Source organism: Castor canadensis, chromosome 11, assembly GCF_047511655.1.
Source record: "Castor canadensis chromosome 11, mCasCan1.hap1v2, whole genome shotgun sequence".
NCBI classification, from domain to species: domain Eukaryota; kingdom Metazoa; phylum Chordata; class Mammalia; order Rodentia; family Castoridae; genus Castor; species Castor canadensis.
In genome coordinates, this window is record NC_133396.1 from 22642152 (window position 1) to 22669004 (window position 26853).

Here is a 26853-nt window from a genome sequence, read left to right on the forward strand (position 1 = left end):
GGGACTTAGAGAGCCCTGCCTAGGATGCTTGAAGTGGAAGCAATTGCTGCTTGTCAGTCAATGTGCACACTTGGTGCTGGAGTAAGGGGTAGGGAATCTGGCCTCATAGATGCATGCATGCACTCCTCACGCACTCCTCCATGCACTCACCCACACACTCCTCCACGCATTCCTCTATGCACTCCTCCACTCACTCACCCACGCACTCCTCCATGCACTCCTCCATGCACTCACCCACACACTCACCCACGCACTCCTCCACGCACTCCTCCATGCACTCACCCAGCACTCACCCACACACTCCTCCATGCACTCACCCATGCACTCCTCAATGCACTCCTCCACGCTCTCCTCCTTACACTCACCCAGCACTCACCCATGCATTCACCCATGCACTCCTCCCTACACTCCATGCACTCACCCATGCATTCATCCATGCATTTATTCTGCACACATGGATACAAGGTCCCTGCTCTGGACTTGCTTACAGTCTAGCAAGGGGTCAGACCTATTGCACACCTTGCCCAGGCAGGGATTGCTGCTGGTGGAGATGGGCCTTGCCCAGCTAAGGAAGGAAGGGTCTTAGTACCCACCTCCATCTTTTTTCCTTGTCACTGCCTAGGAGCCTCAGCCTGTGTCCCTCCCTTGGGCTCTTCTCTTTGCCAAGGTGGCATAGAGAGGGTCTCAGCCACTTCAGAGGAGAATTTAAGAACAATGAAGAAACACAGCACAGAAAGCCAGTGACCCTGCTCTGTAGCCCTAACTGCCTCCCTAGAGCACCCCAGACTTAGCCTCCTCAGCTTTTATTCCCCAAGCTCTTGCCCCATGCTCTTCTCTACCAGGGTCACACTTCCCATTTAGGGTCAGAGTCCCATTTAGGAAAAACTGTGGGTGTTAGCTTCTACCTGTCAGGTGCCCTCATTTAAGGGGGCAGCTTTCTCTCTGAGGGCATTCAGTCAGGCAGATACTTGTCCTATGGCTTTTTCCTTAGGTGGAACATATTCCGGAATTAACTTTGACCAGATTGGGATCCGCCAGATAGTGTTAAGATTAGTTTTATTTGATTTTAATCAGAGACACAGAGAGAGCGAGATGGACAGAAAGTAACCTCAGTGGTGTCAATAGAATCTGTAGGGTTGGGGCAGGCATAGTCTTCATTCAGCCGTTAGGACTCTTGTCAGTGTGGTGGAGGAAGCAGGCCTAGGCTTCTGGTCCTGGGAGATCTTGGAGAGTTGAGCAGAAAATGGGGTACCTCTGACCATGACTTGCCACATTGGCATTCTTTCTTGAGAGACATCCTAAGACTCATCTTGCCTTGGTGATCTCTATCAACTAACTGAGTGTGAAGCGCCTTTAAACCAGTAGTCTCCAAGGTAGGGGCACAAGAAGATCCAGTGGCTAGAGAAAGAATGTACTGGAACTTCTATCCATGTTTCATCTTCTCTTTTAAAAGTTCTGTCATATGTAAGTTAATGTCTGCCACATATCAGTGTTGTAGCACATGTGTCTGACTGACAGACAACTCCATGATGAGGGAATATGACCACTTCCCTTTCTTGCTGGCCAGAGGGCTGATGAGGGTACATGATCCAAACAGTGTGAACGTCACTGCTTTAAACCCTGACCTGCCTCCCTTATGTTCAGCTACTGTCCTTTTTTCAGTTTGTTTCCCTCCCCCATGTGCTGACTTTTATTTTGATTTTATTTATGTTTATGATGAAGACATCCACACCTTCCTGTGGTAAAACCCTGAACAATAGGCTCTGCCTTAGCCCCATACGCCCCTCTCCTGGTAGCTCAGACCCTTTGATCAAACCCTCCAGCCCTGCCGTGTGCCCTGAGCCAGCCACCTCTCCTAAACACGTCTCTCCTGTCACACCCCGAACTGGCATTTCTGGAGCAAAGGAGATGAAACTCAAGGTAAGGAAACCACCTCTGACAAGAACCAGGCTGCTCTACCGTGTTGTTCAAATGTGTGTTTTCTACAGAGAGACTGACAGGGAAGTGCCAGGCAGAATCCTTAAGTTCTGGTTGAAGAGGAGACAGGGGCTCTGAACTGTGCTTGGCACCTCCTCTCTACCCTTGCAGCAGCAGCCCCTGAGGTGCCTGGGGGATCCTAGTTGAAAAGTCGCAGCTCTATTTGGCTTTCTTGGCCCGGTTCCCTTTGTAACTGGAAAGGCCTCCAGATGGCCCTCAGTGGGTGGATAGCATCACCTCTAGCCACACCCATCCCACCAGCTCACTCCCTCCTGAGCCATCTTGTGGTCAGTGGTTTCTTTGCGGAGTTTGTGTATGACTAACGGTCATCTCCTGGGGACCAGATCCATAACTGTCCACAAAAAGCAGACTGTGCCTGTGCCAGCTCTGGCTCCCAGCCTTTGCCTGTGTTCACCACCAAGCCTCTTAGCATACCTGAGCACCCCTGATGACAGGGCTGACAGAGAGTACAAAAGAATACCAGCTGGCTCTGTCTAGCATTCTTGATCAAGTTCAACAAATGATGTCTCCAGAGCCTCTGGAAACCCAGCCATCATCAGTCAGATACATCCATAATTAGAAATGGAAAATGGGCGTCTCAGGGGCAGGTCTGCTATTGATCAGCACTGAGGGGATAACGACCCTGACAGTTGCTCCAAGAATAAACCATTAGCACCACCAGTGCTGATAACTCCTGCAAGTAATTCCTCTGGGAGGAAATAGGACCCAGGGTGCTTGGCGGTGGGTGGGGCTATGGAGTTGTGTGCCCAGGTAGCCCTCAAGACTAGAAGATGCTTGTTGCAACCAGTAGGTAAAGGGCTATTCCCACCTTCACCTCCTCTGAGTCAAGGTGGTAGAATGGGGCTGGCCTTGCTTGGGAGACAGTCACCTTTCCCAATGGTGAAAACCACTTTACCCTGATTCGGTTTACAGGGGGCTGATGGTAAAACTGGAACGAAGACCACCACACCCCGGGGAGCGGCCCCTCCAGGCCAGAAAGGCCAGGCCAATGCCACCAGGATTCCAGCCAAAACCACACCCTCCCCAAAGACACCCCCTGGCACAGGTAAGAATGTTCTCTTAAGTCTTAGTCAGGAAGCTCCCAGAAGGTACAGTCCTCCTCTCAGGGGGCCACTGACAATTAATAACTGCTGGCGCTGACCGATCCCTGGCAAGTTTGCTAAGCACTGGTGTGTTTGCTTGCTTCTTAACCTGTTTACAGTTTCCTGAAGTAGAAATTGAGTCCTCACCTTATATCAGTGAGCAAATTGGGGCTCTGAGAATTGGCTGGGGTGAGTCTGACCAGCTCATGTTAGGCTTGAGGAAAATGCAGTCATATGACAAGTGGCAGGTGAGGGGGTTCTCTGGCTTCTCTGCCCAGGAGGGCAGTGCAGTGTGAGGTGTTTATGGCCCTGTCTGGAGATGGAGCAGCAGCCTGGACAGGTCACTTTAGGGGACTTCCCCCAAGGGCTCAGCCCATCCCTGCAGCTTTAGTCGCTGGGATGTTAGGAATTTTCTGGCAAAGGATCTTATCTGAGCAGTGGATGCTGTGCCCATTGCCCTGGCTCCTGTGTATTAAATCCTGGTGGTGCTGAGTGCCCAGCCAGTCAGGCTGATTGATGTCCAGTGGTGCTAATAGGAAAAGTAGCCCTTGTTGGGCCATCTGGGGACCTGTTTCTGGCAAGCAGGTTCAGTTGCTGCACAACATGGTGACTGGCCTACATTGCTCCCTGGTGGTGCCCAGGAGGCCTGAGGGTCTCAACCTGGGCTGTGGCAGAGGCCTGGCCTGGCTTGGGGTGTCCCCACTCGCCTAACTCGAGGCAGTCACTCAGAGCCTGCCTTCACCTGTTGCATGCTTTTGCCATGGTGCTGACGCCTGCAAGTGCAGAGGGTTGGCACCTGGGAGGAGGCTGCTTGTTAAGGGAGGTTGGTTCTATGTTTTCACCTACTGCCTGTGTGCCTGGTGTTTTTCTCATATATGACAATCTAAGAGACATTAACATCATTATCATTGCACATTCATATGATTTTGACCTTGATGCATCTCTGCATTGACTTCTACAACCTAGCGTGCTAACAGACTGAGGCCAGGGCCTGCCTTGCTCTTGAGATCTCACCTGCTATAGGGGGCTTCCTGCAGGCGGGCACATCTTCCCCGCTGGACCCTGGACCATGCTTCCTGGCCCTGCACCTGTTCCCTGCCTCTCTCTCCTGCACTAGGTGGGTGAGCCAGGCACTTACCGCATGAACTCATCGAGGCCCCATTAAGCCTGATTGTAACCAGGCTTTGTGGATTTTTCTTTTTTAAGCTCCCAAGCAAGTGCAGAGAAAACCACACCCTGCAGGGGCAAAATCCAAGAGAGGTAATTCTGGGTCTGTTCCCCAGAAGTGTGGATCCCCCTTGGCCTGTGTGCTGTCCCTAGGTGTGTTGGCAGAGTTGGGAGGACCTGCTCTTGTAGCTTGGGTGTCCCCATGGAGCCCAGGAGCAAAACAGCCACCCCCTGCTTCTCTTCCTATGTGTGGTCTGGTGGACTCAAATCCTGGGTGTTCTCATTTGCTTCAGGGCAAAGGCTGTGGGGGTGGGGGAGGAAGTGTGTGCCTCAGTACATTTGGGGGTGCTGGATGTTTGGATCATTGCTAACCAAAGTTGCAGTGGGGAAACCCCACTGACAAAAGAGAGGGTTTTGCTTGTTTGTCTTAAGATGGGGTCTTACTTTGTTGCCCAGGCCAGTCTCTTAACTCCTGGGCTCAAATGATCCTTCTGCTTCAGCCTCCCAAGTAGCTCAGACTACAGGGGTATGCCACAACACCTGGCTCACACTGACATTTATTGAACACCCACTCTGTGAGTGCCAGAAACTGTGCTGGGCCCTTCATCTGTTATAATATCCCATCCTCAAAACACCATCCTGGCTGGGTGCAGTGGTACCTGTCATCCCAGCTACTCCGGAGACAGAGATGGGGAAGATCACCATCCAGGCCAGCCACGAAAAAATCAAGACCCCATCTGAAAAATAAGTAAAGCAAGAAAAAGGCTGGAGGCATGGCTTAAGTGATAGAACACCTGCCTAACAAGTGCCAGGTACTGCAAACCTCAGTACCACCAAAAAACCAAAACAAAACAAAAAACATCATCTCTCTCTTTAGATGAGGAATAGGCTCAGGGATGGTAATCGATGTGCCCAAGGTCACTCTGCAAGTAAGTGACAAGGAAAGAACTGGAGCTGCCACCATCAAGCCCTCTGCCACCTTGGTCCCGTAGATAGAGAGGCAGAGGCTGAGCCAAAGCAGGGGCCTCCACTTGTCCCATGGTCTCAGAGCTTGACTGCTATAGGCGTATCACAGGCATGGAAATTCAAACTCGAAACACCATGCCACCAACCTGGACGGAGAAGTTGAGGGCTGGTTGCAGATAAGAGTGCTTGTTACAGGTGGCTCCTGGGGTGGGGCAGGGAACTTGAGAAAAACCAGTTCTGCAGGCCCGCCTACAGAACTGACAGTTGACAGTCTGCTCTGTCAGATCTGGACGGGGCCCAGAAATCTGCATTTTGCAAGTCCCACTTCCTCCTCAAAAGTTCCAGAGATTTGCCACAAAAACATCTAATTAATTAATTAATTTAATTAAATAAAACCCTTTGGAGATTCTGAGGCAGGGGTCCGTGGCCCCCAGTTTGAGAAACGCAGAGCCATGAGGCAGACAGAGTAGTAAACTCTTTTAAATGTAACTAGTGTGGGAAGTGCAGTCACATAAGCATGTTCGGGGATAAAAGACACGTGGAAGAGGGAGGCACTGAGTCTGTTGACAAGAGCGGACCTGCTGGTGTTTGGAAAGGTGTGTGGAGTTTAGCCATGCATGGGTGTGGGGGAAGGGCATTCTGGGGAGGGAACAGCAGGGCAGGGCTCAGCGGCAGGAAGCAACGTGGGTGGGGCTTGTCTGGAGAGGTAGGGGCAGGCCCATGCCGGAGCCCGGGCTACCCGAGGAACCAGGGAGCAGAGCAGGAGCCCTGGACAGCTTCAAATCCACCCCATGGGAAAAGGGTCAGGAGGGCCCAGGCTTGAGGGTGGCAGTGGGCCTGTCACTTCATCAACTCAGAGTAAAGGCCATGCATAAGTGAGTTGTGCAAAGCATATTAACACACACCACTGCAGGCATTAAAATCCCTTCCTTTTTCATATTGAGGCCGCTGAGCTCAGAGAAGGGAAACGACCTGCCTGAGATCACACAGCTAGTTGAAGCCCATCTGGACCCCAGGACAATGGGGCAGAGTTGATCTCTCTCTGAGAGGGGGCATTGGTTGTTGGGATATTGATGCCCTTTCGGCTGCTTTCCTGGGAAGTAGATGTCACTGTCCCTAAGTGACAAAGAGGGGGCATTTTTCCACAAGTGGGCTCCAGGGCTTCCTCCCGCTGGTGTGTACTGAGTTGTGAACCTTGCTCCCACCTAACTGATCCTGTCCTCAGCCTGGCAGTGGGCCCCAGACAACAGCCTCAGGGCCTTTACAGACTCCTGCCCACCTTGCCTCACTCCCTTCCTTTCTTCCCAGGAGAATCTGCAAAGTCCGGAGATCGCAGTGGCTATAGCAGCCCTGGCTCCCCAGGGACCCCTGGCAGCCGCTCCCGCACCCCATCCCTGCCAACCCCACCTACCCGGGAACCCAAGAAGGTGGCAGTGGTCCGCACTCCCCCCAAATCACCTTCCGCCACCAAGAGCCGCCTGCAGACTGCTCCTGTGCCCATGCCAGACCTGAAGAACGTCAGGTCTAAGATTGGCTCCACCGAAAACCTGAAGCACCAGCCAGGAGGCGGAAAGGTAAGGGCATGAGTGATGGTGTGTGCTTCTCCGCCTGGCTCCAGCCAAAGGGCACCCAGCCCCCATCTTCACCTCTCTGTTGGGGGTCACCAAAGCTGGGAATACCCTGCAAATGGGAGAGAAAGTCCTGGTTCTTCCCTTCTTCACCTTAGCCCCTGCTAATTGGATAGAGCTTACGAGGTCATTTCTCCATGGCCTGGGGTTCTAGATGGGGACACCCACAGTGGTTGCCCCCCACTCCGCTGGTGTTTGCCATCTGTGGTGGCCTGTGGCATTTGTTGGGCATCCACCATGCAGGATTCTCTTTAGTTCTCAGTTCTGGGGAAACTCGTGGGGGGATCCAGTAGAACAACTGGTGTCCTGGGATCTTTAGACATCCCGACAATGGAGGAATGTACTTCTGAGGGCCCCAGGGGAAGGAGACAGGGACTGATCAGACCCCCACCTCCTCTTGTCCACCTTCTCTCGTGTAAGAGTTTGTCAAGGCCAGTTTACCACAGAAATGTGAGCTGGGTGCAGTGGAACACGTCTGTAATCCAAGCACTTGGAAGGCTGAGGCAGGAGTATTGAGAGTTCTAGACCAATGAGCTGGCTGTGTGAGTTGGACTACACACATTTTGAGACCCTATCTCAAAAAAAAAAAAAAAAAAAGAAACCGGGTGCCAGTGACCCACACATAATCCTAGCTACTCAGGAGGCAGAGATCAGGAGGATCATGGTTTGAAACAAGCCTGGGCAAATAGTTCATGAGACCCTATCTTGAAAACACGTAACACAAAAAGGGCTGGTGGAGTGGCTCAAGGTGTAGGCCCTGAGTTCAAGCCCCAGTACCACAAAAAAAAAGAAAAAAAAGGCTGGGCAAATTGACTTATGCCTGTAATCCCAGCTACTCAGAAATCAGAGACCAAGAGATTCGAGGTTCTAGGCCAACCGGGGCAAAAAGTTATCTCAATCAATGAGCAGGTTGTGGTTGCATGCACCTGTGGTTCCAGCTGTGCAGGAGGTAAAGATAGAAGGATGGAGGTCTGAGGCTAGGGAAAGATGGAGGGTCTGAAGCCCAGGGAAAAAGCAAGAGATCTTACCTCAAAAATACCTAAAGCAAAAAGGGCTGAGAGTATGGCTCAAGTGGTAGAGCATCTGCTTGGCATATGCAAGAACCTGAATTCAAACCCAGTACTTCCAAAAAAGAAGGAAGAAGGGGCTCTGGGGCAGCTCTTCTGGAGCCTTGGCTTGAAGTCAATCCTTCTGGGAAGGTGTGACAAAGGCACCCTCAGACATTGGGACATCCCGCAGACCTCCCTGGCCCTGGAGTGGCCTGGGTGAGCCCTGTTTTACACCACATCGGGATTGTTTGCCTTCATTTTGAAAAATGACAAACAAAACTACAATGCCAGTTCTCCACCACTGAGGAGCCTGTGTGGTTGTGAGCAGTGAGGTTGCTATGACTCATTGCAGCAAGACAGAAGTAGTGACCATGAGCTCCTCCCTGGCTGTGGACCTCAGTCTGGAGGGCTCCCTGAGCAGCAGAGCCAGTGGGCAGCTGGCAGGTACTCACCTGTGGGTAGAAGGTGACGGGAGGATGTGTGAACATTCAGATCAGTGTCTGCTCAGCCAGCAGCTTTGAGTGTCCTCCCTGCCAGGCCCTGCCTGGACCTCCTGTAATCGAGGAAAAGACAGATGGCTGCTCATGTGTGGCTGTACACCCCTGGGGACACAAGAGGAAGGTGAAGAAGCCAGCCTCTATTAATTAAGGTCACTCTCTGGGTGGCAAGAGTCAATAGTCCTGGGTAGGTTAAAGTTTCCACCTGTCCCACTCAGGCGTGTGTGGCATGTAAAAGGAAAGGTTCCGTGGGACCCTTTGGTCTGGTCAGGGCCCAGTGGGGTCACTCTGAGGCCATGATAAGACTGTCCAGCACGCAGCTCTGGGAGCTGACAGCCACTGGCCATGCTCCCACCCCAGCTCCGTCCAGTCCTTGTCCACTTCCCAAACTCACCCCCAGAAGCTGTATCTAGGGACCCATAACCATCCCTGTCCAGGACCCAAGGCACCCTGACTGCTCTTCTGCCTTCTCTCCTGGCCAACACCTGGCTTTAGCCACCCAGACTGTGATCAAAACACACAACATGTGACAGGCCTGTGCCTGCAGGGCGAGTCACCCACCCCTCCTTCTATCCCACCACACCCTGCTCTTCCACTGTCCATCTCTGGCCCTGCCTCCCATTCACCCCTGGTCTTTCCTCATTCCTCCCTTGCTCAGTCCTTGGCCTGGAATGACCCTCCTTCCTTCTGTTTCCCCTTCCCTCAAGCAGTCCCCCAGATTGTGCTCTGTTCAACCCAGCAGTAACTGAGGGGGGAGCCGAGTCTCAGGCAGCAATTCCTCACTGAGCAGGGTTAATTTAACACAATGTCTGAGTAAGAGGAGGACTCAGTGACACAGTAGAGACAGACCCTGCAGCGGGGGTAGAGGGCCCCTCGTCAGCCCTGGCACATCGAGGCTAGCTTGGAAGGTTAGGCTCCACGTGGCCCAGTTCTGGCAACTTGGCTGAGAGCAGCAGGAACTGGACTAAACTGGGAAGACAGCTTTCCCTGATTCTCCATGGAAGGCCCCTTCAGGGCCCAGCCTGCCCCATCTGACTTGATGCTCAGAGTGGAGGCAGCAGCAGGGCAGAGACAGCACATCCGGATCTCCTGATGGGCTAAAGAAGACAGGGTGGCCTGTGGGGATTTATGGGAGGGAAGTGTGGGAAGTGGCAGAGGAGCAATCCAGCCTCTCTTGAGTCCAGAGAAGCCTAAAAGTTTGTCTGGAGTGAAGACCTCAGCCACAGCAGTGAAGGCCATCATTGACCTCTGTGCACACAGCCTGTACCAGTCCATTAGAGTCCTGGCACCTCCTCCTCCTGGACTGGATCGAAGATTCCTGAGAGTGGAGCTGACATCTGTGAGTCTCTGTGCCTACATGCGGCAAGTGCTCCATGAATGCTTGTGTGGTTACAAAGCGATGAAGCTATGAGCGTCTGAAGAGCGGACTGCCCTGGGGTAGAGAAGAGACTGGTAGGAGCCAGGGCCTGTTTGTCACCAGCAGATGTGGACCCACTGAAGCCATCTGCTGGAAAAGCTGGAAGCATCTATTTTTCTCCTTTGGGCTTTTTCTCTGTGTCCTGGTTTGCTACAGTGAACGTGCCTTGCTATAAAGTCCAGGATGAGATTATGTTTGAAGATTCCCTTCAAACAGCCACTGGTCACACTAGAAAAATAGCTGGGTGGAGTAAAGGAGAGACTCAAGGGGGCCGCTGGAACTGGGGGGCTGAGGGCTAAGTGGGGGCTCTAACTTTCCCGGCACCACTGTAACCTGGGGTGAACCTCCCAAGGTGCTTCCACTATGACCTCAGGCTGACACCCAGTATCCCCAAATTCTTACCTGCAGTTCTCTGGTCTCATTCCCACTGCCCCAGCCTCCTACACACCCTGCTTCTGCTGACCAGGGTCCTCCTTTGGTCCCTACCTTGTCTCCATTTGCAGATTCCATGCATCTGACTCCCCAGTCAGCTCAGACCCAGCCAGGCCAGCCCTGGGCCTTGTGGGGTGGGAATGGGGAACTGGGACAGAGGTGAAGGACCAGCATTTAAAGCATATTTTAAGAATCACCCGCTGTGGTGTGAACGATGTGACAGCACTGGTGTGTCCCGGCACGGCACGGATGCAGATCAGTGCAGTCCTTTTGGACGTGATGAAGTAATCTTCCTAGTTTTCACAGGCCAGTGACCTGCCTGTGGCCGAGACTGGATGCTCGGCCTGTCCAGTTTACGTCGTTATGTCCCTGTGGCCTTCCATAGAACCCAGTGTATAAATGGAGGAGACAAAGCAAGCCTGAGATTCAGAAAAAGTAGTAAGCACAAAAAATGAGTTTTATTTATGATTACAAAACAAAAGACCAATTAAATGTCTAGCATAATTAATAGCATAAAATATTATATAGCCATTAAAATTATCTTTGAAAAGATTTTTTTTTGTTTTTGGCTCTGGGGTTTGAACTCAGGGCTTTACATTTGCAAAGCAGGCGCTCTACCACTTGAGCCACACCTCCAGTCCATTTTGCTCTGGTTATTTTGGAGGTGGGGTCTCATGAACTATTTGCCCAGGCTGGCCTAGAAACTCGATCCTTCCAATCTCAGCGTTCCAAGTGGCTAGGATTACAGGCGTCAGCCACTGGTGCCCAGCTTAAAGAGAATTTTTAGCAATTATAAAATGATGTTATGTTATACTAATAAGTTAAATGAATTAAGTTGTATAATTGTGTAGGTTATATCTACTATCTATGTGAAAAGAAAACATGAACTGCTCATAAAGGCTCACGGGAAAAATTTAAAAAGAAGAAATTCTTCTCCAATGAGAGTATAAAAAACCAGAACTAAGTAGCTCCAACATTACCACAAATACTTGTAAATTAACAGCTTTCTGTGTCATCACTCATTCTGTGCTCAAGCATGGGAGTGGCCTGATGGACTGTGAGTAGATGAAAACAAAGTCGCTTCCTCTGAGGATGTTCTGGCTGCAGGCAGGACAACCAGGGAGCCCAGAGGCAACAAACTTGCAGAGTAGAGGGCAACTAAGGGCTTGGGCTGCAATATTATAGGCTGCCACAAGATGGAGATGGAATGCTGTAGGTGTCAGTCTCCATTCTCCCACACACCCGTGGTGGTGGTTGCTTTTTCTGAAACTGTTGGTGTGACTTTCTCTCTAAATTTTCCTTTCTAAAAGAAGAACAAAAAGAAGCCAGGTACCGGTGGCTCACGTCTATAATCCTAGTGGCTCACGTCTATAATCCTAGCTATTCAGGAGGCAGAGCTCATGAGGGAGGATCTAGGTTCAAAGCCAGCCCGGACAAATAGTTCCCAAGACCCTATCTCAAAAAAAAAACCTTCACAAAAAAGGGCTGATGGAGTGGCTCAGGTGAAGGACTTGAGTTCAAACCCCAGTACCACAAAAAGAAAAAAAATCCCAATAAATTTTCCCATCCTTTTCAACCCTTTGTGTTTACCATTCACTTCTGCCCATCTCTTTCTGATATGTGTCTCTGTGTGTCCACCCCTCTGCACTCCCTTTCTCCCTCACCACTGACCATGGAGAAGGGAAGTATTTTAAATGTATTATGTTCAGTGTGAGGCCCTGAATTCAACCCCTAGTACTGCCAAAAAAAAAAAAAAAGTTAGGTGCATGACATTCATTTACAAATAGGACACGTATGTCAAATAAATAAAATGAGTTTGAGCCTGGGGCAGTTTGCCTCTCCTTCTGGATCAGGGGTGGGACCCAGGTAAATTGGACTGAGGTGTCAGACCCTGCAGTGAGCAGAGGGTAGAGCCATCCTGGGACACCCCTGTGCCCCTAAGACCTTCTGGCATCCTTCCCCATACATCTATGCTTCTGAAAAACTTGTCGGTGAAATTCACCTTAAAGGAACTTGGAGCAGTTACTGTTCAAAGGACAGTCCTAAGGAGACTTTCCCCTGTTATTTAATCTCTTTGGTGAGTTGACCTGACAGGATACAGACAGCGGTTTCTGTGTCATTCCCAGGTTGATCACCTTGGAATTTAAGACAAGGCTTGCTGTGGAAATTGCACTGGCCTGCTGATCCTGTGAGGCCCAGCCCAGCCCAGCAAGCACAGGCAATGATGGAGATGGGCTGAGTCTGGCCAGCCTTGAGGGGCTGGGGACTGGAGGCCTGGGAGCAAGGAGGGAATAGCCTGGAGGGATCTGAGCCTAGACAGAACCATCAGATCAAGGCCTAGAAGGGCTTGGGCTAGCTTTGGTTCTCCAGGAAATGGATCGAGCCAAAGCAGATCCATCGCAGACCTACCCTGCCGCAGCCTGTCCTCCAGGGTCCATTGGGAACCACAGACATTTCTCTATTGACTAGAAGTTCCTCAGACCAAAATTTGGAGCTTCCAAAACATTGTCCTCAGACTGGAGGTGTTGCTCAAGTGGTAGGGCACCTGCTTTACAAGTGCAAAGCCTGGAGTTCAAACCCCAGACCCACCAAAACAAACAAACAAAAAAACCAACAAAACAAAACACCATTGTTCTCCTCCTGCGTGTTTCCAGAGCCCAGGTGCAGTATCATACATGTTTCTCTAACTAAGAAATTAAATTTCAGGACCCCGATTTAATAACGCCAGCCATTATTCTCTTCCCTCCTTTCTGTAAATCTGAGTCTGTAAAGGGTGTTGACTGAATGAGACAACTGATAGTAATTCAGGCCTGCTTTGTAAATATCCTTCCGTCTATTGCCAGATCCCACAAATGCTTGTCGCCTTTCTGTGGGGTTGGAACAAAGGGAAAAAAAAAGAAAAGATGTTTTTATGATGTTGCAAACTTTGCATTATTGCCTAATGTCCTTTCATTAATTTGATTAGCTTCTTTTATGGATTAGTACAGAAAATAAGGTTATCTTCCTTAAAAAACTGGTAAGTTTTCTTGGCCAATAAGAAGATTTATGTAATCCGTTCATGTTTCCTTTTTTTTTTTTTTTTTTGGAAGCTCAGAGCTAAAAATAATATTCAGTCTTATAATTTTCAGTCTCCATGACCTCTCCTTATATGAATGAACATTATCTTTTACAATGTCTTGTTTTATTACCGACTGTATGCCTTCTGATTCTAAAGTGCTCCTGTGCCTTTTTGAAAGCAGGCAGATTTAGCCAACAAGAAGTTATGAATGAAAAATTATTCCCAAAGGAGGAGTTCATGTGGGACGCTTTAAAATCTGAGGGTGACACGAATTAACTCAGAGACACTGTGCAGCCTGGGCTGAGCTCTGTCCTAGTATCTCCTGGCTGGCGGGAGAGAAGTTCCGTGTTGGCCAAGGGTTAGTGTTGTTTTTATTTGGCTTGTGAGGCAACCCCTGGAGGACAGCCCAGGGGAAACTTTGTTGTCCCACTGATGGCTGTGGCTGCAGAGGCGCCCAGGTCTGGTTTTCCTGTGGCCTCTCCCACTGACCTGCCAAAGTCACTGAGCCTCCCTGGGCCTCACATCTGCAGACAAGGAGGGTTAAAAGGCGACATGTTCTTAGATATTCATCCAACTCTGAATTTATGTTTAAAGCCCGGAGAAGAAGTTGTAGAGGAAGAATTGGAGTAAATAAAAATGTAATCATGAAGCCCTGAGTTCAAACAATTCCAGTCCCACAAAAAAACAAAAATCAATTTTGACAGCAATATGGTAAGCTGGCTTTCTTAACATACTCACAGGGAGAATCAACCCAAGCCTTTTAGAAAGCCATTTGGAGAGGTGTTGCAAGTTTTTAGAATATTTATAACCTCGACCCAGAAATCCTATTTCTAGGACTGTATGCTATGAAAATAATCCATAATGTGGAAAAAATCATTGCAGAAAGATGTGCATGGGAAGCTGTGTTACTTCACATGGAATTGATGCAAGCATTTGATGGCACAGAAGCAGAATTCACAAAATGAAATAGGACATGGGGTTAAAATAATGCTGTGGGGGATGGGAGGGCTGCTGAGCTGCACATAGTGTTCCGGTCCAGCCCGGGGTGAACAGTGAGGCCCTAACTCAGAACAATAAGTAGTAATAATAACAACACTAACGCTTATGCAGTTACAGTGGCGTGCACCTGCAGCCCCAGCCCCCCGGGAGGCTCAGGTGGTAGGATCGCTTGAGCCCAGGAGTCCAGCGCCAGGGTAGGCAACATAGCAAGACCCTTTCTCAAAAAAGGATCTCACTCTTGTAACCCTGGCTGGGTCATAGTCAGGTGCTCTACCACTTCAGCCACACCTCCAACCTATTCTAGCTACTTGGGAGGCTAAGATCAGTAGGACCCTGGTTCGAGGCCAGCCTGGGCAAGTAGTTCAAAAGACCTCCATCTTGAAAATGACCAATGCAAAATGGACTGGAGATGTGGCTGAAGCAGTAGAGTGCCTACTTTGTAAGCATGAAGCCCTGAGTTCAAACTCCAGTCCCACCAAAACAAAACAAAATAAGTATGCAGTAATTCCACCATTTGGAAATATGTGGTACTAGTTGTGTATAAATAAGTGAGACTTCAAGGGAGTAGAGCAAAATGCAGTAGTAGTTAATTTGGTTAAAAAAACAAAACAAACAAAACTGGTAGCCCATGGCCATAACCCCAGCACTAGAGAGGCTAAAACAGGAGGGTCTCAAATTTAGGGCCAGCCTGGGCTATATAGAGAGACCCTGCTTCAAAAAATGAAAGGAAAAAATGGTTTTGTTTTTCCTTTGCAAACCTCTGTTTTCAAAACCTTAGATTTTTATAATAATAAAAAAAATCCTTAATTTGGTGGTACTGGGGTTTGAACTCAGGGCCTCACACTAGATTTTTTTTTTTTAAGGGAGTGTAAAAGATATTGAAGAGGTGGGTTAGCTATGTGACGCCCAAGTTTTAAGATATAGACCAGTAAAATTAAAAAACAAAAAGGATGAGCCGGGAGCTGAGCAGAGTGACCCCTGACCAGGCCATCCCTAATAGGTCCTTATCCACCACTCACAAAGGCACTGGCCAAGGTCTCGGTGTCATTTTCAAAATTGCAAAAACCAAATTGGCCCTGCTGGTTCTTAATTGGGATCTCCAGTTGGCAATTATTTCCATCTGTGATTAATAAAAGCCAGGCCCACTGTTTCTACCCTTGGAGTTCCTGAGGGGAGAGCTCTGTGGGGAGGAAGATGTTATCCCTGGTCCTGCAGACAGAACAGACAGGTTTGCAGCTCCTGTTTCTCACTCTGGTTGCCTATTTCACAGCTTTTAGGCAAAGTGAGTAAAAATCTTTCCTCACCGAAACAGTGATATCCCTACTCCTTCTCCCTGGTGCCAGGAAAAAGAATGGCTTCCAGAAATGCAGCCAAGGAGGACCCATCCGGGCCATGCCTGCTCACAGAACTACTGAGAACAGATGACAGGGGAACGTGGGCTCTGCTTCCTTTAGGTGCCTTCTGGGATGGAGGTAGAAGAGAATGGATGGTGGCAGGAGGGGTGTCTACCCCACCTTCTAGGAGACAGAGCCCTAGTAAGAGCAGACACTGCCTTCTCTACAAAGCCGTCTGTTGCTACCCAGTATGTTGGGGTTTTCTCACACCTGGCCACACATCAGAACCGGGCAGCCACTCAAGCTACACTCAAGATTCTAACCCTAGGCCCGGGGTGGGTCCTTGGGTTTTCTGGAAAGAAAATCTACAGGTGACTTCAATGTTTGGCAGACTTAAGCACAGCCACATAAAAGCTCTGATGTAACTGGACACATTTGTCACCCCATCTCAACCTGGTGAGCCCTTATCTCTGACTCATAGGCCTCCGAGGCGCTCTCTATGTGACCTCCCTCCATGCCACTCCCAGTGCCACCAACCTCACATTCTGGGACGCTCTCTTGGACAGCCTCTCTTCCCTTCCTCCTGAAGATAGGTCGCTTCTCCCTTGAGCTCCCTTGGGAGGGTGACCAAGGCCCACCCTTCCCAGACAGCCTGCAGGTCTGTCAGGTCAGAAGCAGTGTGTTGGCGCTTCTGGATGGATGTGGGCATGGTTGTCACTCATCCTTTTTTCTGGCTATCAAAGGTGCAGATAATTAATAAGAAGCTGGATCTTAGCAACGTCCAGTCCAAGTGTGGCTCAAAGGACAATATCAAACACGTCCCGGGCGGCGGCAGTGTGAGTACCGTCACACTCTATGCACCGTATTGCGGTCTTCACTTGCAGAAGTGGCATGAGTGTGTATACTTGCAAGACATTGCATAGAATAAATCATCTCAGGCTCAGGACTTCCCTGTGCTCCCCTGGAAATCATAACCCAGGATCCCCAATTTCCCACACTTTTGTGGGACCCCTTTCCCCATGTTCCAGGAGGAGCCTGGGCCTGTGCAGGCAGAGTAAGGAAGACGATTGGTCCTCTCTGGCCTTTCCCTGGGAAGTGGGGTCCTCACAGCATCGTGCCAGTCATGGACCCCACTCACAGCCCAGAGCCTGCCCCAGGAGCCCCACAGTCCATCTGAAGTTGGGCTTCTGAAGGTGATGGCACCTGAGACTGGGCTCTCTCATCTCTTCCCCCATTACCTGGGCAGGTTCACTTTAGGTGGCTCCCCTGTGGGCAGGTGGCCCATTGGTTCTGAAAAGTGGATAAGAGGTCTTACTGCAGCACCTCCAGAGCAGGAGGCTTCTGGGTGAGGAGCCAATTCCTAAACTGCTCAGTGGAGGCTTAAAATCAGCTCAATCCGGGCTGAGGCTCAGGAATGCAAAGAGCAAAACAGAAGTGCCCAGGGTGACCCTGCCTACAGGAGAAGGGCTGCCTTTGGCAGTTCTAAATGTGACTTCCTCCAAAGGTCCTTGGGGACTCCTGTGTTCTCAGTGGGTGTGGCCCTGTGGGACTTGGATGCTCACTTCCCACCTGCTCCCTTGATGGGCTTAGGGGTACTGTGGTCTTGGTTGGCCCTGCCCACCGGGCAGCACGTGCTCCTCCCAGCAACCTCCTACCCCAGCCCACTTGCTCAGCTTGAGGTCACTGATGGCTGGGCAGCGAGACTGATGGAGCTCCCCTACTCTAGGGTGGGTCCTCTCTCCAGGACATGTACCCTCTGTGCCCAGAGTGTTTATTCTTGCAATGTGCCAACCGCCCTGAGCCCTCCCCCTGTTTCTGCCTGAGAGGTCTCTGGCAGGGGCTACTGCATGGGTGTCACTAATGCTCCCTCACAGTGTCTGCTGAGTGTCCTCTGTTCCTCACTCCCTGCGCTCCTGTCTAACCCTGACTCCCCTTGTCTTCTGCCAAGAGAAGAGAGGCAGTCTCTGATAACTCCACCCCACCTCTCCGCCCTTGTCCCTGGGCACCTCTGTGGCTGCTGTTCAAGGTGCTTCGTTGGCTTCGGGGCCTCTACTTCCCCACTGGTGCCCCTGCTTCCCCACTCGTGCCTCTGCTTCTCCACTGGTGCCCCTGCTTCCCCACTGGTGCCTCTGTTTCCCCACTGGTGCCTCTGTTTCCCCACTGGTGCTTACTCCCCCGAGGATGAAGGCCAGGTGCTTTGTGGCCTGCCTCAAGTCTGGTCTGCTGACAGGCTGTGAGTCTGGTTTCCATGGGCTACAAAGAGCAGATATTCCTGTGGGTAGGTCTGGAAGACAGCACGGGCAGCATGGCCATTGAAGAAGCCACAGTGCCCAGGACACTAGGGGCTCCTCCAGTGTGTGCTGCACTGTGCCAGCCTATGGGCTAGCCTATGACCTTGCATGGAGCCCCAAGGTAGCCTTGGATGACCTTGAGTGGTATCCTTGGCCAGTAGCCACTGTTGACTACAGGGGCCTGCAGAGAAAACTGTCCTGACAAAGGTTGGTGGTGGTTCTGAGCTCCTGTACTGTCAGCCTCTGGCTGGGTCCCCAGCCTGGGCTCTACCTCTAGCTTGCTCCCTGCCCTCCCCAGCGTGGAGGGGCTTCCTAGCATGCAGTCCCTGGTCCTTCCCCATCTCAGGATGCCCCTGCCTTCTGACCAACTCTCCAGGGCTGCTATCTTCTCTCCTCAGTCTCCCTGACCTGCCCAGGAACCACCCCCACCATCCATTCCTTTCTCCTCTGGCCATTTGATGTTCCAGCATCTGCCTCTGCTGAGCCCTAGTTCTCTCTACAAGTGACTCCATCCACGCCAGTGGGAAGAGAGGGAGGTCCTGGTCACAGGGGCATTACTGCCACCTCCCTCCAGGCAGGAGTTCCTGTCACCTGTCCCCCTCCATCAGCACCCACCCCAGATCTCCCCATCTTCCAGACCTGTTTGCAGGCAGTCTTTGTAATCGTCCCCTCATCACCCACTTTCCATAGGTACAGGCTGCCACCCCTGTATCCTCAGCGCACTGACACACACGGGCCATGTCCCTCCATCTGCTTCAGTCAAATTTCCATCCACACATAGCAAACACCACCATGGCTGTGTGCTGAAATATTGTGGAACTGATCCGTGGGGAACTGAGTAGAAATCTGCCTTTCTTCCTGTTGGCCTTGACGAGCTGAATCTCACACTCTCCAGACATGGGCAGGAGATGAACCTCCTGAACACTTAGGTGACCATGAGGTTGCTGTGGGAGGCCCCCGACACTACAGGAGGTGTCAGTCAGTAACTGATCATTTAGGTGTCCCTTGCAGCCTCTGCATTGTAGAGACCTGCCTCCACAGGGTCTCCATAAGGGGGTTCCCTTAAGGGGAGCTGAGGTTTCCCTTAGGAGGGTGGGCAATGTGGCCAGGCCTCCCACAGGGCCCTTGGGCTGGCCCTGAGCCCTAAAGCCCACAGGCCCAGGAGGGTCAGGGGATATCCTCATCCGCTCCTGCTTGTGGAGCTCCACGTGTGGTTTCCACTGTGCCCCTGCCCTGCCTGTTGGTGTTGCTTTGCTCCTTTCAGTAGAGGCTGAAGCATCCAGGAGACTGTGTCCAGGCACCAGGTGGCTCTTACCTAGAGTTGCAGAGCTGTTCTGGGTCTTGCTCACTGACTGTCTCTCTTCTCGCAGAGTCTGGGGCTCTGGAAGCTTCCAGGATGGAGCCCACTCTTCCTCACCCAGCCTCTCCCCAGTGCCATCCTAGGGCACTTTCTCAGGACATTGTTTAAAGGCTGCCTGTGTAGCCAGTCACACTGATCACTTCTTCCCTGTGTCTGCGCTGAATGTCACCAGTCAGTCTTGTGTCAACAAAGGGACCAACATTTTTACATTGAAGTGTTTGCTTTTCCAGTGTCCCTGCTCTTCCCTCAGTGTGTTTTGTGCTGCAGGGATAAAAGATGCTCTAATTTTGTGAAGACCCAGCTCCCTTGGGGCAAGGCTGGCCAGATTTCAGCAACACATTTTTCCATCCTGACTGGGCTGTGTTCCCTGTGGCTGACAGGAACCATCAACTAAACAGCCTGTGCTAACAGCTGCTTTTCACTGTGTTATACCCATAATAAAATAATCCACTTATTCTCTCTCTCTCTCTCTCTCTCTCTCTCTCTCTCTCTCCCCCACCCCCCCCTTTCTCTATCCCCGCAACCCACCAGGTGCAAATAGTCTACAAACCAGTGGACCTGAGCAAGGTGACCTCCAAGTGTGGCTCTTTAGGCAACATCCATCATAAACCAGGTATCCCTTGGGGAAGTCCAGGCTTGGGACAGGAAGAGTTCTGGCAGGTGGGGCTGGTAAAGTGGCTGGGAGAGCTTCCTCAGAAGGGACACAAGTAGCCCCAGCTCGCTGCTGAGCCCGTCATCATGTCACCCAGTCACAGTATGGAGGGAGGGGAGATGCTGGTCCAGCCCCTAACCCATGGCTCTCCAGCAGGCTGTACACAGGCCTTTGAGACTGACTGACCATGCATCTGCTCTGGCCCCTGAAAGCCAGATATGTGGATGTCCCAGCTTGGTCCCCAGCCAACATGGCGGACACTTTACCAGCTACAACCTGAGACCCCTTGGTCATTGTTGTGTCCTGACTGTGACTTTGTTTAAACAGAAGAGGAGTCTGCTGGAGCTGCCCTTGCTACTCTCCCTTCCCCCTGCACTGGACAGAGTCAGTGCTGTCACTGTTAGGACCCCACCTTCCCACACAGCCACTGACCACATGTGGCCGTTCAGCCTTAAAACTGACCAGTGCAGTGCAGGACCTGGACTAATTTCAAGTATCTACCTAGCAAGCATGAGGCCCTGAGTTCAAACCCCAAATTCTTTTTTAAAATTTCTATTTATTTATTTTTTGCAGTACTGGGGCTTGAACTCAGGGCCTTCATCTTGAGCCACTCTGCCAGCCCTGTTTTTGTGATGGGTTTTTTTTGAGATAGGGTCTCTTGCACTATTTGCCTGGGCTGGCTTCGAACCTTGATCCTCCTTATCTTTGCCTCCTGAGTAGCTAGGATTACAGGTGTGAGCTACCAGCACCCGTCAAAACCCAACTTCTGTGGCTGCTATGGCCAGTGCCTATCATAGAGTCCAGAGGAGAAAATTCTGCCTCAGTCAAGACCTGTTCAGGGCAGAAGTCTTTACTGGAGCCATTACTGTGGAAAAAGGAGGCCATCAGAGTCTGAGTGTGGTGGCAACACATGTAATCAGGCACTTGGGAGGTGGAGGCAGCAAGATTTCAAGTTCAAGGCTAGCCTGGACTACATAGCAAGTTTCAGACCAGTCTGGGATACATAGAGACCCCAACTCAAAAAGAAAAAAGGAAAAAAAATCTTAGACCAGAACATGACTCATTATTTTCTGGCTCCTTTAGATACTTCATGGGAGTTAAGTCCCTCCCAGTGACAACTGCCCCACACCTGGTGCAGCCACCCTGCTGTGCTGTGAGCAGTTCTCCTTATCCTTCCCAAGAATGCAGCACAGGTCCCTCATGTGACACCTGGGTGTGGGGTCAAGGATCAAGGAGGGAGTCAGTATTGTTCCTTACTGCATTTGCACATTCAATTTGATTCCAAGGTCTTGAGGGGTTGTGGCTTCCAGTATGTTGATATAGAGAGACTTTGGTGGTTGGAAGCCAGCTAATTGAGAATTTAGCATAATTTCTCTGGACTGAGCTGGCATTTACCTTTGCATTATCTAAGGAGGAAGAGTTTTCAGAGTAAATATTTGATGCACACCTTGATTAGAGAGATGAGGTAAATCATTTGCAAGCCCTTCACAAGGACTTCCTGAAGTGTTCAAACCACATTCGAAGTAGTCTCATCAGCAATGGAAGGTTGGTCTCTACTTGGAATCACTTGTTGAGCCTCTGCTGGAGTCTCCATGCAGGGGACATGTCATCAAGTGCTCCCCTCCAGAGCCAAGACACTTGATCTTAATTTTGCAGTGCCCCCTGCAGCCTCTGTTGTGCAGGCTTCAGGCCTCATGTAGTGTGTACCATGTCTACTGAGTCACAGCAGGACAGGACAAGAAGCTCTTGTGTGTGTTGTGTTCCAGGAGGTGGTCAGGTGGAAGTAAAATCTGAGAAGCTGGACTTCAAGGACAGAGTGCAGTCGAAGATTGGGTCCCTGGATAATATCACCCATGTCCCTGGTGGAGGAAATAAGAAGGTAAAGGGGGCGGGGCAGGGAGGAAGCCAAGGTCAGACATGGGTGTTAATGGCATGCACAAGGCTGGTCCGGTTTTCTAAGGGAGGATTCCCAGCGACATCCCAGTTAGACTGGAACACTAAGAACAAGTGTTGGGAGGGAACACAGCCTAATCTTCAGACAGACCAAAGCAAAGATGCTGAAATCTCTGCCTGTCCATCATGAAGGTGTCAGCACAGAGGCTGCTGGTCCTGGGAGTTTCCAGAAGTTTCTAGCCTCCAGACTGTGGATATCTGTGTGACCTGGCAGTGAGGGGGTATGAAGTGTGTGTGCTCTGTGCAAGTTCCTATTGGTCCAGCACAGGGTGTGATACTGTGGCTGCATTTTTTTTCTCTTTTGCATAAATACAGTCTCGGCACCCTCTGGGGCTGCCCACATGCACCTGCCTGCCTGCCTGGCAGTTCTGGAGGTGGCTCCCCTTCTACTCTGGCCTCCCTGCATTTGACTGGGGAGTGGCAGAGGGAGGAGGGATGTCCCAGCAAGGTGTTGAATCAGACACATAAGAAAGGGCACATCCAATGTGGTCCAGATGGCTGGACCAGGCAGCAACTATTTTTCCACTACACGATGCTGGGTGGCAGCCAGGAGTCCCCTACTATTGCCAGTCCCCACACCTTCCTGTCTTCTGCAGCCCCTGTGCCTCTGCCGCTGGCCTCAGCATACAGGTGCACCCAGTCTGGTTATCTGTATAAATGACCCACAGTTGTTTGTTGGAGAAGCACTTGCCGAAAGGTCACCCCACACAGGCCCCCAGGGGTGAGGGGAGCAGAGAGGTCCGGGCCCTCAGAGAACCTCCAGCCCCCAGGACACTTCTTCTGGTCTCCAGGACACCAAGGTAGACCTCACATAGGACAGAAGTTTCCACAAGCCTCTTCAGCCCCAGCACAGGAGTTCTCAGTGTCTGGGACAGGAGGCTGCATGTCTGAGGGGCACCAGGCAGGGCTCAGTTTTCTGGAGAGGCTAGGAAGGTTCTCTGCCAAAGGCTGGGGCTCCACCATTTCCTTTTATCCCTTGAACCATCCAGGTTCAAGGTCGGACCTCCCAGCCCTGGGGCACTTTAAGGATCCCCAGGCTTGGCCCCACTCCATTCTGACTCAGGGGTCTGGGGCAGGCCTAGGTCTTGGAGGTCTGGGTCAGGGAAGGCTCTGTGCCCAGGAGAAGCACTGGGTGTGGTGCTCTGAGGTGTGATTCAGGCAAGGTCTGAAGACCCTCAGCTTGTTTATCCCTCAGAATGCATGATGGAAATTCCTACGTCCTGGGAGTGTGAGACCCAAATAAGCAGCAGTTGCAAGGTGCCTGGTACGTTGTAGTCATCCGAGAACCTGAGTTAGAGCCGCAGTGAGGACCAGGCTTCTAGGGCTCCTCTGCTTCTAACTCACCTTTGTGGTGGTCCAGTAAGGGTAGGAATGGCCCTGCCCCACTCAGAAGATGTTCTGGTTCCAGGAGCCCCCCCCCTAGAATTCAGTTCCCCATCTCCGTGGGGTGATGAGCAAAACTGCTAACATGTAATGGAGCACATGACCAGCTCTCTGAGTTCCTTCCCACTTGGGGGACTTTTTGACATTCCCAGGGATCTCACTTTATTTTTAAGAAACAAAGCTTTTGCCATGAACACAAATGTTCTTATCAAAATTTTCTCAAATAGCCTTTCAAGTGCAGCAGTATGAAAGGTTCTTTTTAAAACAATGACCCTAAAAACAACATATGCAAGTGGCCTAAAATGGAGTCTTGTTTTTCTCTATGCCCACATTCAAGCTCCTGCGAAAGAGCTCTTCACCTGGGGTCCATGGACTCTTGAAATTGTGCTGAAAATTGCACTGCAAGGTGTGTGTGTGCGTGCGTGTGTGTGCAGGCAGACCTGTACACATTCTTCTGGCTTCACCAGATGCTCTAAGAGCCTAGAATCCAAAAGACATCATGTCCACTCGTGTCCACTCCCTTGTCCTAATCAGTAGAGAATGTTATACAGTCCTCACACTTTTCACATCCTTTGGGACTTTGGGCTATGTCATCATTCCTTTAAGAGGCGCTTCACTGCATCACTTTCTAGCATACCTGCATCACTGACAAGCAAAGAGGAGTGCAGGCATTGGTGGCTATGGAGACAGCTGTGGATATTTTTTTTTTTTTGGTGGTACTGGGTTTTGAACCCAGGGCCTTCTGCTTGCTAGACAGGCACTCTACCACTTGAGCTACACTGGCAGCCCTTAATCTTCTGCAGCTTTTCCTTTAACACTTTCAGTTACAAGTTGGTGGTAATGTAGCAAAACAATGTGCGGGGCTGGGGTGCAGCTCAGTGGTACAGCTCAGGCTTAGCAAATCCAAGGCCCTAGATTCAAATCAAACAAAGGTGTGTGCCTTTGACCTAACCTCCATTTCTAGTGTACGCGTACACATGTGTGAAATGACATTTCATTCCGAGGCTACTCAAGGTTGTTCACACACAGCATTGTTTGTAAAAGCAGAAGCCTGGAACCCCTTACATACGCAGGAGTAGGTAAGTTTTGATCCATTGCTGTGATGGATTATACTAAGTAGCCATCACAGCGGGGGACGCTCTCTGTGCACTGCTAACAGAAAGCATAAAGTTCCAAAACCAAAGTGCAAAGCACGTGTGCATAGTTACGTGTAACGTGTGTGTGCACTTGTGCATACACACGTTTGTATCTGCGCGGATAGCTTTCGAGGGTACGAGAAACAGGGTCGTTATCTCTGGGCAGGCAGGCAAGGGAAGGACTGTGTGCAAGTGTTCCCATCTGGAAAACAATAAAAACATGCCCCTCCCACCAAAGGCCAGCCCTGGCGGTGGGGACAGTTGACAGAGCTTGTCCCTCTTTCCTTGGCACTTCCTCTCACCCTCACCCGCCCCCCTTTTCTTGCAGATTGAAACCCATAAGCTGACCTTTCGTGAGAACGCCAAAGCCAAGACAGACCACGGGGCAGAAATCGTGTACAAGTCGCCCGTGGTGTCTGGGGACACATCTCCACGGCACCTCAGCAATGTGTCCTCCACCGGGAGCATCAACATGGTGGACTCACCACAGCTGGCCACCCTAGCTGACGAAGTGTCCGCCTCCCTGGCCAAGCAGGGTTTGTGATCAGGCCCAATAATCGTGGTCAATAATCGTGGAGAGAAGAGAGAGTGAGCGTGTGGAAAAAAATGATCTGGTCCTTCATCCTGTGCCCTCCCCGCTGCTCCCCACAGACGGGCTAATGGGTCGCCACCTAACCTGCTTTTGTCTCTCGGCTTTGGCTCGGGACTTCAAAATCATTGATGGGAATAAGAGCAAATTCCATCTTTCCAAATTGATCAGTGGGCTAATAGTAAAATATTTTTAAAGATGTAAAAACCATGGTCATGCCCAACATTTCTTTGGGCAATTCCTTTTGATTCCTTTTTTTTCTTCTTTTTTTCTTCCCCTCTGAGTATTAGAGGGCAAAAGAGAGGCCCTGAAAGCTGCTTCTGGGGAATTTCAAGGGACTGGGGCACCCACTGCCACGACCCCGTCCTGGGGGTGTCATGGGACAGCGGCAGCAACACAGGATTTGACACTTGGCATGTTTGTGGAGCCACAGGCAGACGTCAGCCTTGTGTGAGTGTGAGGGGTGGGATTGGGGAGGCCTAGATAGGGTGGGCAAGGAGGAGAGGAAGAGATGGGAGAGGGAACACTGGCCCCTGCTGAGCATCACAGGAAGAGCAGCAGGAAGAGAGAGCATGTAGCCTCAGCAGCCTGCAGCAATTCCAGACTGGCCACCAGTTAGTCCTTGGTGACCCAGGGTGGGCTGCAAGTGGGTGTGCCTCCTCTGGAGACCGGACTGTGGGAGAAAGGGCAGTCGGCAGGAGAAGGTGGCAGCCTGTGATCTGAAAAGAAGACTGACCTTAACACCCCAAAGGGCTGACCTTCCTCTCCTTCCCTGCATGGTGGGGGTCCTGGGTGAGGGCCTTCTCTCCACCCCCTGGAAAACCCATTTTACTGAGTTCTGAAGGTTGAAACTGCAGCCACGATTTTGGCCACCTCACAGACCTGGGACTTTAGGGCTAACCAGTTCTCTTTGTAAGGACTTGTGCCTCTTGGGGGGACACTTTCTGTTCCCAAGCCTGGGCCTCTGGCACCTCCAGAGTGTGTGAGATGGAGGGTATCTGGGAGGCAGGTCCCAAGCCTCCCATCCCGCCCATGGCCACTTTAGCTCCCTCTGCCTGTCCCACCATGCACGTGTCTGCTGAGAGCTCGCTCACTGCCGTAACTCGTCGTCCATGTCTCACTGTCCTACGTGCCCAGCCTCCCCCTGCAGCCCGTCATCACCTCACTCTATACTAAGTGGTGAAGTTGAGAGGAGCAAACAGCCAGGCACAAGGGGTGGGGTCCAGTCTCTAACCCACTCCATGTGCCTCTGATGACATCAGGTTCTCTCTCCTACTTGCCATCACAGATGGGAGCCAGGGTTGCCAGTGCTGGCACCAGGACAGGTAGGCAAGATTTCCAGGACAGGGTACTGCTCCTTCCATCCCTCACATCCACCCCAGCTTGACTGCCAGCCTCCCATAGCCCAGCCACTGTTCAAGTCCACGTGCATAGAATTGGTCCTCCACCTCCTGCACGGGGAACATGCCCTTAGGAAGTGGTCCTTCCCCCAGTCTCAGCGGAAGCAGTGCTGCCTGTCCTGTGGAGCAGCTGAACCTCTACATAGATGTGGCCCTTTCCTTCCCGTTTGTACCCTGTAGTATTGTAGTTGGATTTGTCTGTTTACATTTGGATTCAGAGTGACTATGGTAGTGAAACGGTGAAAAGAAAAAAAAAAAAGACGCATGTATCTTGGAATGTTTGTGAAGAGGTTTCTAGTCCACCTTCAGGGGCATCCTGGATGTTTCTCATCTCTACTGGGACTTGGCTCCAGGAGGCCGGTGTAGCTCTACCTTGCTGGCACCTCCCAAGTTTTGAAGGGTTTCCTATGCATCTGGGACCCAACAGACATCAGATTGTGACATCAGAGGACTCTCAGCTGG

General features: G+C 51.0%; 1 protein-coding gene and 1 long non-coding RNA gene across 24 annotated transcripts in view; one reads left to right on the top strand and one right to left on the bottom strand.

The window, feature by feature from the left end:
* Nucleotides 1–26681, top strand: part of Mapt (microtubule associated protein tau) — a 101276-nt gene extending 74595 nt beyond the window's left edge. For 8 of the 23 annotated variants that reach the window (XM_074045824.1, XM_074045834.1, XM_074045828.1 and 5 more), the window contains 7 exons: nucleotides 1723–1920; nucleotides 2911–3043; nucleotides 6522–6787; nucleotides 16371–16463; nucleotides 19810–19891; nucleotides 21697–21809; nucleotides 24731–26681. In XM_074045824.1, coding sequence (XP_073901925.1) covers nucleotides 1723–1920; nucleotides 2911–3043; nucleotides 6522–6787; nucleotides 16371–16463; nucleotides 19810–19891; nucleotides 21697–21809; nucleotides 24731–24946 — 1101 coding nt within the window. In that variant the 3' untranslated portion in view covers nucleotides 24947–26681. Of the gene's footprint in view, nucleotides 1–1722; nucleotides 1921–2910; nucleotides 3044–4286; nucleotides 4341–6521; nucleotides 6788–16370; nucleotides 16464–19809; nucleotides 19892–21696; nucleotides 21810–24730 lie in introns of all 23 variants that reach the window. The other 15 variants (XM_074045831.1, XM_074045837.1, XM_074045845.1 and 12 more) reach the window with 4 other exon arrangements.
* Nucleotides 6763–9076, bottom strand: LOC141413737 (uncharacterized). Its single transcript, XR_012438573.1, has 3 exons — nucleotides 8782–9076; nucleotides 8343–8443; nucleotides 6763–6893 (listed from the first exon to the last, which is right to left on the bottom strand). It is a non-coding gene; the product is annotated as an uncharacterized lncRNA (long non-coding RNA).
* Nucleotides 26682–26853: the final 172 nt, after the last annotated feature.